Consider the following 12,813-nt stretch of genomic DNA (forward strand, 5'->3'; position numbering starts at 1 on the left):
ATATAAATGTTTCCAAATCTCCTTAACCATGAGAGAGGAAAATGACAACAGGGTGCTTTATCTTCAAAGTTTTGACATATTGATGCTTTAACTCAGGGCAAAAGCTACAAGTCGGATTCTCAAAGCAGCACTTGCCCCAAGCAATTCATGTAGGTTGCAAAAAACTTTCTCACCCCCAGGAACATAAAATCCTTATGAAGCTGCATGACACCCCTAAGTGTGCTTGTATTTTGTGCCTGCTCTCCACCCATTCTTCCTATCTGCTCCTGTGCCTCAGTGAAAAAACTGTGGCAGAGTTTTCTGCCTTTAACAGTTCCACACCACAGCAGTGAGGAGCTGCTGAGCCTGTGTAAACACCTGACGTGGCACAGCCAAACTTCAGGAAAGCTCAGCCTCAAAAATGAGACAGCAAAAAACTCCCTGCTCAGCTTTCTGCTCTGCCTGTGCCAATGAGGAAGGAGGGTTCTGCTTCCGAGGCATGAACAGGCTTTTCACTGGGCTAGAGGAGGAAAGCAGAGGTCATGGGACTGGGCTGAGTCACCGGTGTCTGACCCAATGTCTCTGGAAAGTCCTGCACCTCTCCAGAAGCCTCTGGAAGGAGTGTGTGGGATTGCTGTGTGTGGATTGGGCACTTGGTGCAGCCCAGAGAGCCGTGCATGGTCCCTCCATCCCCACACACTGTCCTGCCAGAGCCAGGGGACACAGGGGCCAAACCCTCCCCTCCTCACCAGGAGCGCTGGGACAGTGCTGGGAGCCTCAGGATGGAGCAATGATTTGGGGGAAAATTTCCTCTGGAAAATTTCCCCATCAGCCTCTGCTGTGGTTAGCAAGGAAAACATTTCCTTTGCAAGGAAAAGATTGGACATTTCCCCTCCTCCACCTCCTCCACCCCACCTTCTTCCCCCCAAGGCTTTATTGCAAACATAAGAGGTTTGGACAGAAGGAGTATTTCTGCTAGTTGTGCCCTCAGAACAAAAACCTCACCAAATATTTTTAAAACATTTCCCAGCAGAAGTGGGTGTAGAGAGAAAGCAGAGCACTGAAGGAATGCTAATTGCTCCTTTTTAAGCCTTTCCTTTCTAACTTGAATTTTTAAACTCCAACAGCTTTTTTCCTCATTCCCTTTGCTGTTCCTTTGCTACATCCATCTGTGAAGCTGACTGCTCAGCACCCCGGGCCAACAAGGCACTTTTTTGGGCAGGGGGTTGCTGTGCTGCTGTGGGGTTCCTAAGGAATCATAAGAAAATATCCACACAGCCACTGCTTCATGCTGAGAATCCCAAAATCCAGATCCACTTACAGACAGAAGGAAAAACTTCTCAAGTGGATGTGGGAACAGAGCACAGCTCCTCACATGGCTTCTCCAGGGGGCTGAGGAACCGGGCAGGGGCTAGGGGTAATGGGGAGAGCGAGGTCTGAGCTGGGGAAGGGCTTGCTGGGAGGAAATCCCCGACCTCGAGGAGGAGGAGGAGACTCACCGAGTCACCCCCGTCCCGTGATCGGTGAGGTAAGCCAACAACAGACCGGTGAAAGCCTGTTTGCCTTATTTTTTGTGAAAGTGCATGATGTCACACCCTGAAGGCTGAGCGTGACTCAGCATGTCCCACCAGGAGAATGGATTGAAGTGGACACAGGGGAAAACTCACATTTCTGATTTTACTTTAGTGCATTGCTTGATAAATGCAATGATCAATTAGCCTGGAAACAGAACTGATGTCAAAAGACACAGCAACTTGAAGACAACCCCCCGTGCCTCAAACACCCCTCAAACACAGGCAGGGATGGAGAAGGGAATAGGAATTGGAGCTGTCTGGGACAGCCTGGAACCTAAGGAATGGATGTGCTGGAGCTGGGTCTCAACATTCAGTCTCTGGCTTTATGGATGGGATGAAGGTGACCCTTGGGGTCCTCAGAAGCAGGGCATGAGGTGGGCATGCTGGAGGTGCTGCTTGGTGAGATACATCCAACACTGCCAGAGCGTCCTGTACTGCATCTCCTGCTTCTCCTGGTGCCACATCAGATTTTATGGAGAAAAAACATAAACCAACAATGTCAACTCATCAGCTTTCACTGACATTTTCAGACATACGGGTACATACTGCAAACAGGCAAAAGGGAAGGTGAACACCATATGGCTTTGCTGCCTACCCAAACTTTTCAGTATTTCCTGGTGTAAAAGCTGCTGAATCATTTTCTACACAGCATCATCCATGCTTGCACCTGAGTCTGCTGGTGTTTAAACTTTAACCCACTGCTTTACAGTGGAAATATTAGCCATGTCATACCTGGAAATTGAATTTTCTAGAAAGTATTTTAACTTAAATGGGGCAAAGTTTTCCACTGTAAATACTATTTTCCAGGAAAGGGTTGTAATTTCAACATTGTCACACATGTACCAAAAATGTCTTTACATGAAAAGCCAAGTGTTTTAACATGTATACTTTATGTCAAGAAATAAACTACCTTCCCATCGTGGAAATTAAAATTTATGCTTCTCTTGATTACAGAAGATGATAAATCATGACACAGTTTCTCCTAAGTTCTAAATATCTTAAACTAAGAAATACAGCACCGAGAGTCAGAATGGTCAGGCCCTTGGGTGAGAAGAAATTAACACCAACAAGGAACCTAATAATCATTGATCCATCATTATTTAATTATGCTTGGACAGCACAGACGGTGTGTTCTGCCAGTTGAACCCTCCCGTGGCTGGATTAAGATGCCTGTCAACTGTATCTGATCTGCAAAAAAATACTGCTGCCAACTAGCTTGGAAAGGCCACAGCACATCCTCCTTAATGTCAGTTGTGTTTACACCAGTGACCTTATTTTTAGTGCCCCTGTTCCGAAACACGGGGTTCGGGGAAGAGTTATTCATTCCTGTCATGCTCGGCATGCAAACCCCTCCGGTCGGTGCTGCACGAGCGGGGCTGGTACGTGGCTCCCACCTCTGCTCCTTGGCCAAGCATGCCCTGCTTGCCACGAAGGCAGGGACAGGCAGGACCAGGATGGGGAAGGGCAGCTGGGCCCTGCTTGCCATGATGGCAGGGACAGGCAGGACCAGCATGGCCAAGAGGAACTCGCCCTGCTTGCCATGGTGGAAGGGACAGGCAGGACCGGGATAGCCAAAACGGGATGGCCAAGCAGAGCTGGCCCTGCTTGCCACGATGGCAGGGACAGGCAGGACCGGGATGGCCAAGCCGTGGTGGCACATGGATCCCGGTGGCCGCTGCCGGGCGGTGACGGGACCAGTGCAGCCCAGCGCTGCCCGTGGTGTGGTGTTGCCCCACCGGAGTGTCTTGGTGCCCACCCAGGAGGTCCCTGTGTCACACCCCCTCCCCGCCCAGGCCCCGCTGGTTCTTTGGAGACCACAGCAACCCCGCGCCGCCAAACGCGAACCCGGGGCCGAGCAGGGCAGGGAGCAGACACAAGGGGCATTTGCCGTATCCACAGGTTTTCCTGGCTGCAGGAAAAAGTGCCTTGAGCGCTTTCCCGTCCGCCCTGGACGGTGACGGAGCAGGACGCGAACGGGGATCGGGCCCGGGGCGGAGCCGGGGCCGGAGCGAAGGGGACGCGCTCTGCTGGGGGCGCGGCCTGCGCCGTGCGCTATAAAGTCGCAGCCGCCGCGGCACTGTCGCCGCCGCTCACTCCGCCCTGCGTGTCTGTGTGTGTCTCGGCTCCCGGCCGCAATTCCTGCTGCGCCACAGCCATGGCGGCGCTGACGGTGAAAGCCTACCTGCTGGGCAAAGAGGAGACGGCCCGCGAGATCCGCCGCTTCACCCTGCCGCCGCCCGCTCGCTACCGGGCCATCTACGACCGCGTCGCCGAGCTCTTCCAGGGGCTGCTGCGGGCCGGGCCGCCGCCCGCCTTCCGCATGCACTACAAGGGTGAGCGGGGCTCGGGCCGCTGCTGGGGCCGGGCCCGGGGGTGCCCCGGGGGTGGCAGATCTCGGGGCGCGGGGCTCTGGGTACCCCGTTACCCCCCGTGACACCCGACCAGGCCCCTCATCCTGTGCTTCGCCCTTTCCAGATGAGGACGGGGACCTGATCGCTTTTTCCTCTGACGAGGAGCTGGAGCTGGCGATGCCCTACGTGCGGGATGGCGTATTCCGTGTTTATATCAAAGGTACGGATGGCACGGCGGGGCTCGGCTGAGCGCTGAGCGCCTCCTGGCAGCGCTCCTAAAAGCGGGCGAGCCAGCCCAGCCCTGGCCCTTCCCCGTGTCCTCGAGGGCCTGGTACAAACTGCGGCCTCTGCGGGGGAGGTTAAATAAAGGGCAGTGTAATATGACAGAACATGAATTTGAGTTGGGATAAACAAGCCACAGGTTTCCTCCTAGCCCTATCAGCTGGCCCAGTGCGAAGCTCTGTTGTCATTCTCGTTCCCTGGATATGCTAAACTGGCATTGGTATCCTAATTATTCACAACAACGTCTTAGCCTTAATTCCACTTTCCCAGGGCATAGTTTCTCCCCAGTCCCTTGTGTTCAGGTAGAAGCTGTCAAAGCTTTATCTGCAGTCCATATAATGAGCCACACCTGTTGTCCCCATTCTCATGTTAATGCTTCCTGGCATCCGCGTTCCTAACTCCTTCTCCAGAAACATTTTGTTCTTGCAGTGCTTGGGAAGGTAGGACGAGGAGCCAGATGAGGTGGTACTAATCTAAAATAAGCATGCCAAGAGATACTTAGGAAAAGGTACGCTTGGTTTCAGGAGAAGGTATCTTTGCAAGACCTCTTTGCACGTGGTTTAAGGTCTCTTACATGAGCCTGGCTTAGGTTTGACAGCCAGTAAAAATAAACTGACCTACTAAGTCAGCACTGCTCTGATGGGCTGTTTGTGCTTCCTCCTCTGCCTGACTTCCAGGCTGTAAATAGTAACCTGATCTTGATGTGAAGTTTCCTTTCCTTAACAGAGAAAAAGGAGTGCAAGCGGGAGCACCGCTCGCAGTGCAGCCAGGAGCCTCCCCGCAACATGGTGCACCCCAACGTCATCTGTGACGGCTGTGAGGGACCTGTGGTGGGCACCAGGTTCAAGTGCAGTGTCTGTCCAGACTATGACCTGTGCAGCACCTGTGAGGGGAAGGGCATCCACAAGGAGCACAACATGGTGATGTTCCAAAGCCCACTGCTTAATCCATTTGAGGTGAGCAAAATCTCTCAGGGGTAACCGATGAGTGAGAGATTCTCCAGATTCAAGTTAGGAGTTTCAGTTGCTCAGAACCCAGTGTGACATGAGTGTCACCCTTTACAGTGGCTTCCCCGAGGACGCTGGCTCCGTAAAATGCGCCATGGAGTTCCACCCTTCCCATGGATGCACTGCTGGGGCTATCCTGGGCCTGCAGCTCCCTGCCAGAACTCGGAGCAAGCTGAAGCCACCACTGCAGGTCCCAGTGCACCTGCTGCTGAAGGTGAGAGGAGATGCCCTGGTAGACAAGGTGGTGGTGGAGCCTCAGACCAGCTGAGGTTCTGCAGGACAGGGTAGAGTCTGGGTGGGAAGACAAACAAAGGAACGAATCTAATTTGCTTGAAATAATTGGCACCTTTCAGCACTAAGTGTGATTACTTTAAGGTGTGCTTGGGTCTGTGCAGTCAATGAGGATGCAGATAAAGTATCTGGAACCCAACCAAGCTGAGCTGTTAGGTCAAGCATGTCACTATTCTACTCCAGATCTGCCTTTCAGCATGGGTAATGAGCCATAACAATGCTAATGCTGGCTTTCTTCTACAGAGGTAGCTCAGTTAGTTTTTCTCTGTAGTGCTTTGTTCTGTAATGTATGAGTGACAGGAATGAGCACTAAGCTCCTGTGGGGACACACCCTCTGCAGGTGCCCTTTCCCTCAGAGCTTGTGTGTGCTAACAGAAATTGTTTTTCTAGAAGCTTCTACTAACAGCCAGCCTCAGGACCCCAATGTCACCTTCCTAAAGAATGTTGGGGAGAGTGTTGCAGCTTTTCTGAGTCCCCTGGGTAAGTGACCTACAGTTTGTTACCAGTCCCTGAGACTGGCTTACAGGTCTGTTTAGCAGGAGCAGCAGTCAGTTGTGACTGGTCTTGGCACTGCCTCCTGTGTCCTAAGCCTCAAAGGCTTAATTTGCACTTGGATACTAATATTGCTTAGGCTTAGAACAGCCACTCAGTACATTTTCTTTGAGAAAAAATGAGGAGAGATTTCATTTATTTGTCAGCACTGTAACACTAACTTCAAGTCAGTGGTGACTCTGGATTTTGCCTGGTTTATGTGGACATATTATTAAAGAAGGCTATGCATTTTAATTCCTGCATGTTACATGGCAGACTGTAGGATGACAAACTTTAAGAGTGTAGAGCAGGATTGATCCATTTAGGACTGTGCTTTGGAAAAACCTCTTAAGACTTTGTCTACCTCAAATGCTTTTCTAGGTATTGAAGTTGATATTGATGTGGAACATGGAGGACAGAGAAGCAAAGTGACTCCCACTTCTGCCAACCAAGAGAAGACCAGTGCTGAGGCAACCAGCAGTGCTCCAACCCAGAATGTTCAGACCAAAGCAGACTGGAATAACGCAGAGTCTGCTGCACAAGTAAATGTCATTGCAGAACAGATGCAAGACATGGTGGTAGATCCTGTGCCCACACAAATGGAAGATGGCAGCTTCCACTCCCAGGTACGTGAACTACAACAGTAATTGAATACAATCACTTAGCATGTACTGTGGGGGTGAATATTAAGATGAGAGCAGATTAAGTGATACAGCACCTTTGCAGATTTACAGCAAAAGTGGTGGGACTTCTTGTGGATGTAATTCTTTACATTAAAGGCAAATAGTAGGAATGTGCATACTGCCTGGAAAGCACTACAGCACCTGGACCCTTTTTTTTCCATTCTAGGAACACAGTGAGTCTAGCAGTTCATCAGGGGGAGAGGAGGACTGGACCCACTTATCGTCCAAAGAAGTGGATCCTTCCACAGGTGAACTGCAGTCTCTGCAGATGCCAGACACAGACGGTCCCAGCTCCCTGGATGTGCCTCGGGATCCTCCCCAGCCAGGCCCTACAGGACTGCGAGAAGCTGCTCTCTACCCACACCTGCCCCCAGGTAGGAGAGTGGGAGCAGCTTTCAGAGCTAAGAGTAACTGTAACTCTGCCTTGGGAACTGCCAACTTGGCCTGACACAAGCAGACTTGTTCTAGAGGTGGTAGAAACAAAGGTTGTGTAAGATAGAGCTAAACCTGTCCCTAACTTGAGCAGGTTTGGCAGCTCTTGCACCCTGTTGGAGATGATCAGGTGGTTCCTGTCCTGAATGTGGGCTGCTAAGTCTTAGCCAGATATCTGACCTTGGGCTAAAATGCCATTTGAGCCACACAAAATAGGTGCTGTCCTCAATCATGTCCTTGCTGTGTACTGCTCAAGAGAACCTTTTAATGCAGGATGTGGACCAGTACATCCTGTGGCTTTAGGGCATCGCTTTGCTGTGGGAGCCAGTAACAGTATCCAAGGCCCCTCAACTGACATCAGCAGCACCAGAGTCCCACAGCAAGGCCAGCTGAGCCTGACTAAGCACTTTCCTTAGCTCTGATTATGTATTGTTTATCTCGAACATCTGCACTCCTGGGAGACAAAGAAGAGCATGTCTCCTCTCAAAGAGTGCTATTAAAGCCTTGCCTGGTTTTCCAATTACATGAAATAGCTGAACTCTGTTCTTCTCCCCACAGAAGCTGACCCTCGCCTCATCGAGTCTCTGTCCCAGATGCTCTCCATGGGCTTCTCTGATGAGGGTGGATGGCTCACTCGGCTCCTGCAGACCAAGAACTGCGACATTGGGGCAGCACTAGATGCCATCCAGTATTCTAAGCAGCCACCTCACTTGTAGTAGTAACAAAAAGCACTTTTCTAGCTGAAAGCAGATAAGGCAGCACGAGCTATTTTGGTTCATCATTCTTCCTACTCTGGGTTTCTGTCTCGTGTTCTTAAGTGCTTGTAGAATGGAGGAAAAATAAATACTACTGCATGTCATGTGTCTGGAACATTTCAGTATCACAGCTACATTATTTATGGATGGGGCTGAAAAGAAAGTATTTTCATGAGAGCACTGGCACTGTGCCAGTGTCAAACTATGACAGCATGAAGCAGCCCAGGACTGCTTTCTGCACATCTTTGGTGTACACTGAGGGCTACACTTAGGAAGAGAAATCCAGTGCTTTGCTGGCTCTGGAGCTTGCTTACAGCTCTGGAGGAAAGGGTTATGGGAGATTTCAACAGAGCTGTAGTTTGCAAGGAGGAGTTAATCCCAGAATTTAATTGTACAGGCCAAGAATCCTTAAAGCCTGGGAGCTTTCTCTCCCCAAGCTGACCTAATTCCATTCCTATTTCTAGCTGCTGAGGTTGCTAGACAACCCTGTAACCTGAGAGCAACAGTCTCTTCCCCTTCCTTCCCTTCCCCCCCAAACAACCATCAAGCAAGTAAACAACTTTAATAGTGCAGTTCTCTATGGCTTTGAGTGAAACCACCTTTAGTTCAAAACTGTCTCAGTAAATAACACCTCAAATACATTAGAACCAAGAAAGACATGCCAAAGATGCCTGAACTTCAGAGATCATCATCAAACTCCTCACCTGTACAGAAGAGTTGCTCACAAGAAATGCTGCTCAGCTTTGGTCCAGGGTTAGATTTCACAAGGGTGTTTGGCCTCCCTGTGGTAGCCAAGCAGCACCTTCCTGCAGTGTTCTCTGCAGCAGATCCCACCCTTAACATCTGGTTGTGAGACTCTCTGAGCACATCCTCAACTGAGCACCTGCTGCTGGGCAGTGTTGAGGCCAGATCCTCAGTGCTAGAAACAGACTTTTTGAATTTAAAACCTGTACCCTGAGGCAGAGTTCTTCCAGCCTGTCCTGAGCACCTCCAGGCCCCACCAGCAGCTGTGCTGTCCAGCTCCACACCTCCACTGCCTTCCTGCAGTGCCATGGTCACTGCAGCAGCATTTCCACTAGAGTTGTCAGATGATGAGAGATATTTTCCCCACTTGGATGGTTTGGTACAAGCTGTTGGGGGCTGTGTATTCTCCTCAGGCACTACAGTCTCACAGACAGCAGGAACCACAGAACCAGCATCTCCATCAGGCACTGCTACAGAGTATTTCTTGCACTGTAAGAAAGGAGAGAACTTGGTTATAAATGCAGCATAGAAGCATTAAAGGTGGCATTAGCTTTGCCTAAATAAAACCTTTCAGAGAGAAACCCCCAACACATTCTTTTTCCTCCCCAGTCATTCATTGGCTTGCTTGGAGAAGAAGAGAGAAAGACTCACAAAAATTCAAAATCATGATGATACAAAAGAGGTCAGGAGCATCTTCTATAGCTAAAATACCTCAGTGGTTTTAACTTTTTTGGCTTGATAGATAAGCTGAGAAACTCCACTTTCTTCTGCGTGCTCTGGAACATTGCTGTAGAGGAAGCGCTTCGGGTGTCTCCTGGCCAAGAGAACCATTCCCAAAGAGGACAGATTAGATCCACTGTGATTCTTTTCACAGACTCTTTTCACAGGAGAGGTTCATAAAATGGATGGCTTTGTCCCCAAATACCAAATCCCTCAGCTTAGGTCATACACTGCAACCTGCACCCAAGCTCAGATCTGAGTTGAGCTCCCTCCCACACCTCCAAATCAAGTGTCACCACTCGGGGGCAGGAATTGCAAAAGCAAGTTCTCTCTGTACCTTTGCTCTCCCACAGTGTTCTTTCTCTGGGAACAGAACTGTTGCCTTTTCAGAGCTGCCTCCTCCTCATCTTCCTGATCCTCACTCTCCTGGTCCAGATATTTACTCCAGCGACTGCCTTCTGTCCTTCCCTCCTACAACACTGGAGAGTTACTAAAACCAGCAAAACATGGGGGTTCTCATTTTTGGTATTGTTACAGGTGCTGAATGCCTCAAATCATGAATCAGTTTAGGATGGCACTCCTGTGTCGTTCCCAGGATTTATCAAATAGTTTATCTGATTTGATACACCATTTCAGCTGTCTGAACCACATAAAGGGGTCACTGGTTTCACCAGGATTCACCCAGGACAGAATGGGTTTGTATTTACCTCAGCTTTGCAGGGATCTTACCTGCTGGACTGAACTGTCCTCATGCTGTGCTGCTCTATTTTTGCTGTCATTTACAGAGTCTTCTACACACCTAAAATAGAGGTTTAAACTACAATTTCTAGAACACACTCCTGTCTGTTGATTTATAGGCTTCAAATCACCCAGCCATAGCACAAGGGATTGAATAGAAAGCATGGATAGGAACACTGGATAGAAGACATATCAGAAAAAACAGAAAAACTTATGCTAAATGAATGATTTACAAGATACATTGCACAAATACTTGATTAAATCTAGTTACAGGCTCTAGTTAGAGCCCTCCTTGTTGCTGTACAAAATTGCAAGTTTGATCTAAAGCCACTAATTATGAAATTATAAATTTTAATTGATCATAACGAGGGATATAACAGTGCTCATTTGCTACAACAGTTTAAACTCACTCATTTTATCCCATGAAAGCAAGGAAAAGGGAAGTTGTTTCATAATGTTTTGAATTTCACAATTCTTTGAGAATAAAAATAGCAACACTTTTTGATAAAGTGAACAATGAGTTTTCTTCCCCAAGCCTAACTGTGAAGCACTGTGTAGTCACAACCAACTTATATAACTACCCTTGACTGATCTCTGAAAATAACTTTGAGTAAAAAGGAGGCTGGACGAGTTCAAGACCATTTCAAGATTACATGACTTATAAACAGATTCAGAAATGAAATAAACAGGAAGGTGCTACTCAGATTTTCCAGCCCAGCAGGAATTACACTGAAGTGTTTGCTCTGAACAAGTCTCTTATCACTAGCAGCAGTGATTACTCAACCGATTCACATTGTGAACTCTCTAAATGCCAACAGTTAGGCAGCAACTTCTTCAAATGGATGTTTTTTGAGGATGTAATGTGTAAAAGGGACATCTCCACAGTCAGCTCATCAAACAGTACATAAGAAAGACCGAATTAAATAAAAAATAAAAAACCAACAAACCCAAACTCTGTTGTGTACATATGAACAAATAAAGGCCTGACCAATTGTTGATCACCTATAGTTATCTGAAAGAAATCCTTATCTAAAGAGACATGCTGGGACACTAAACCCCAAACACAGAGCTTGTTCCTATGAGGTGAGGCCAAAACCAGCAGGGTCAAGGCTTCTCCACAGGCCAGAAAACCTGGCTGTAACATGCTAGGGTTGGCCAGCAGGCACTGGGCATGTGAAGGTGCAAATCAGCTGCAGCACATCAAAAGCAATGAGCAGGTAAAGGTTAAACACCGTACCAAGGTGTCCAACCAAGCGCCTCCTCTGCTTCACCCTGCAGCAAGTTCAGCTTCTGGACGTGGCGCCTGCACTCCAGGCCCGAGCCCTGCCCATAAACCTGCACAGAATGAATGAGGACAAGGCTGAGGCAGCAGCCAGAGGGGCACAGCACGGGCGGAGGCGACAGCCCAGGTGTCACCGAGGGCCAGGTGTCACCGAGGGCCAGCACACGCGGCTGAGGGTGCAGGGCTGCCCTCACCTTTTGCACGGCCTGCCGCTGGCCGCACACGCTGCAGCTCCACCGCCCGCTGCGCTTGGCCTGGGAGGGAACAGAGAGGTCGGTCAGGGCCGGGACCCACTGCTCCCGTTCCGCCCCGTCCCTCCCATCCCATCCCGTCCCGTCCCGTCCCGTCCCGTCCCGTCCCGTCCCCACCTGCTGCCCCTGGAAGCGGCGGCAGCAGCAACACCTCAGAACCCAGAACCGCGGCGCCATTGCGGTCACGTGACTCCCACAGCGAGCCGCCGGCGCCCCTCAGCGGCGGCACCGGGCAGCGACACCGACACCGGGACAGCGGGCAGCGATGCCAGGCAGGGACACTGGGCACGGACACCGGGCAGAGACATCGGGCCGGGACACCAGGCAGGGACACCGAGCAGGGACATCGGGCCGGGACACCAGGCAGCGACACCAGGCAGGGACACTGGGCACGGACACCGGGCAGGGACACCAGGCAGGGACACCGGGCAGGGACATCGGGCCGGGACACCGGCACCGCGACGGGCTCTCCCCTCTCACAAACCAAACACATCAGGTCACCGCCGAGCGCCCTTCACAGGACCAGACCCCGCTTTGCGGGGACCGGCTGCCCGGGCGTGACCTTCGTGTCTGCAGCCGCATCGGCACCGGCCAGGTTTGCACCGACCTGGAGATGTTGGTCTGTGTCAAAAATAGGTTAGGAACTGTTGTAAAATAGGTGATAATTGTTAAGCATTGTTAGTTTGGTTGTTATATTGTAAAAAAGGGTCGTTATAAGAAATAGGGCACTCAATGTACCGTGTTATACCTCAGTAAAGTGCAGCACCTCCGAGCGAAACCAGCCAGCCTGGACAGAACTGTAAAGGGCGAATCGAGCGCCTTAAACCTTCAGGCGCATGAAGGATGCAAACAGAAACCAACCCAAAGGGAAAAAAAAACAGGATAAAAAGAGGGCATCTGACCCAGTGAATTTGTGCCGCTCCACCTGGACCATGGGGGCCATCCCTGCTGAGCAGCCCCAGCGCCGGCGCTGCAGCGTCCTCGATGGGAGCGCTCCTGCTCGGCCCGCGGGTCCCTGTGCTTTAGACCTGAATGTAACAAATGCTGAAATCACTTTTAGTACCGGGAGTGTGATTCCCGTTTTTAACAGTTTGCATTATGTAAAAAGTCAATCTACAGAGTAATAAGGAAAAGGGGAAAAAAGAATAAGGAAAAAAAGGAAAAAGAAAGGGGGAAAGAGGGCAAAGAAAGGT

General features: G+C 50.1%; 2 protein-coding genes across 3 annotated transcripts; one reads left to right on the plus strand and one right to left on the minus strand.

Annotated features, from left to right (window-relative positions):
- Positions 1 to 3,647: 3,647 nt before the first annotated feature.
- Positions 3,648 to 8,002, plus strand: SQSTM1 (sequestosome 1). Of its 2 annotated transcripts, XM_058815187.1 has the most exons (8): positions 3,648 to 3,886; positions 4,029 to 4,124; positions 4,913 to 5,142; positions 5,251 to 5,407; positions 5,875 to 5,964; positions 6,397 to 6,641; positions 6,865 to 7,072; positions 7,689 to 8,002. In XM_058815187.1, exons 1-8 carry the CDS (start codon positions 3,709 to 3,711, stop codon positions 7,844 to 7,846), a joined length of 1,362 nt encoding a protein of 453 aa, XP_058671170.1. In that variant the 5' UTR covers positions 3,648 to 3,708; the 3' UTR covers positions 7,847 to 8,002. The 2 variants fall into 2 exon arrangements, with proteins under 2 accessions (XP_058671170.1, XP_058671171.1); XM_058815188.1 differs by lacking the exon at positions 5,875 to 5,964.
- Positions 8,003 to 8,486: 484 nt separating this feature from the next.
- On the minus strand, positions 8,487 to 11,797 carry MRNIP (MRN complex interacting protein). The gene is made up of 7 exons (XM_058815190.1): positions 11,738 to 11,797; positions 11,564 to 11,623; positions 11,325 to 11,422; positions 10,079 to 10,148; positions 9,687 to 9,820; positions 9,341 to 9,443; positions 8,487 to 9,118 (listed from the first exon to the last, which is right to left on the minus strand). The coding sequence occupies exons 1-7, from the start codon at positions 11,795 to 11,797 to the stop codon at positions 8,564 to 8,566; spliced, it is 1,080 nt and encodes a 359-aa protein (XP_058671173.1). The 3' UTR covers positions 8,487 to 8,563.
- Between the last annotated feature and the right edge of the window lie 1,016 nt (positions 11,798 to 12,813).

Source organism: Ammospiza caudacuta, chromosome 16, assembly GCF_027887145.1.
Source record: "Ammospiza caudacuta isolate bAmmCau1 chromosome 16, bAmmCau1.pri, whole genome shotgun sequence".
NCBI classification, from domain to species: domain Eukaryota; kingdom Metazoa; phylum Chordata; class Aves; order Passeriformes; family Passerellidae; genus Ammospiza; species Ammospiza caudacuta.

Excerpts from the sequence above, each read along its gene's own strand:
- SQSTM1 (XM_058815187.1), top strand. The coding sequence starts at position 3,709 with ATGGCGGCGCTGACGGTGAAAGCCTACCTGCTGGGCAAAGAGGAGACG. Across the intron at positions 5,143-5,250 it reads CACTGCTTAATCCATTTGAG|TGGCTTCCCCGAGGACGCTG; the intron begins GTGAGCAAAATC and ends CACCCTTTACAG. Across the intron at positions 5,408-5,874 it reads CAGTGCACCTGCTGCTGAAG|AAGCTTCTACTAACAGCCAG; the intron begins GTGAGAGGAGAT and ends TTGTTTTTCTAG.
- MRNIP (XM_058815190.1), bottom strand. The coding sequence starts at position 11,797 with ATGGCGCCGCGGTTCTGGGTTCTGAGGTGTTGCTGCTGCCGCCGCTTC. Across the intron at positions 11,624-11,737 it reads GCCGCTTCCAGGGGCAGCAG|GCCAAGCGCAGCGGGCGGTG; the intron begins GTGGGGACGGGA and ends GTTCCCTCCCAG. Across the intron at positions 11,423-11,563 it reads AGCGGCAGGCCGTGCAAAAG|GTTTATGGGCAGGGCTCGGG; the intron begins GTGAGGGCAGCC and ends CATTCTGTGCAG.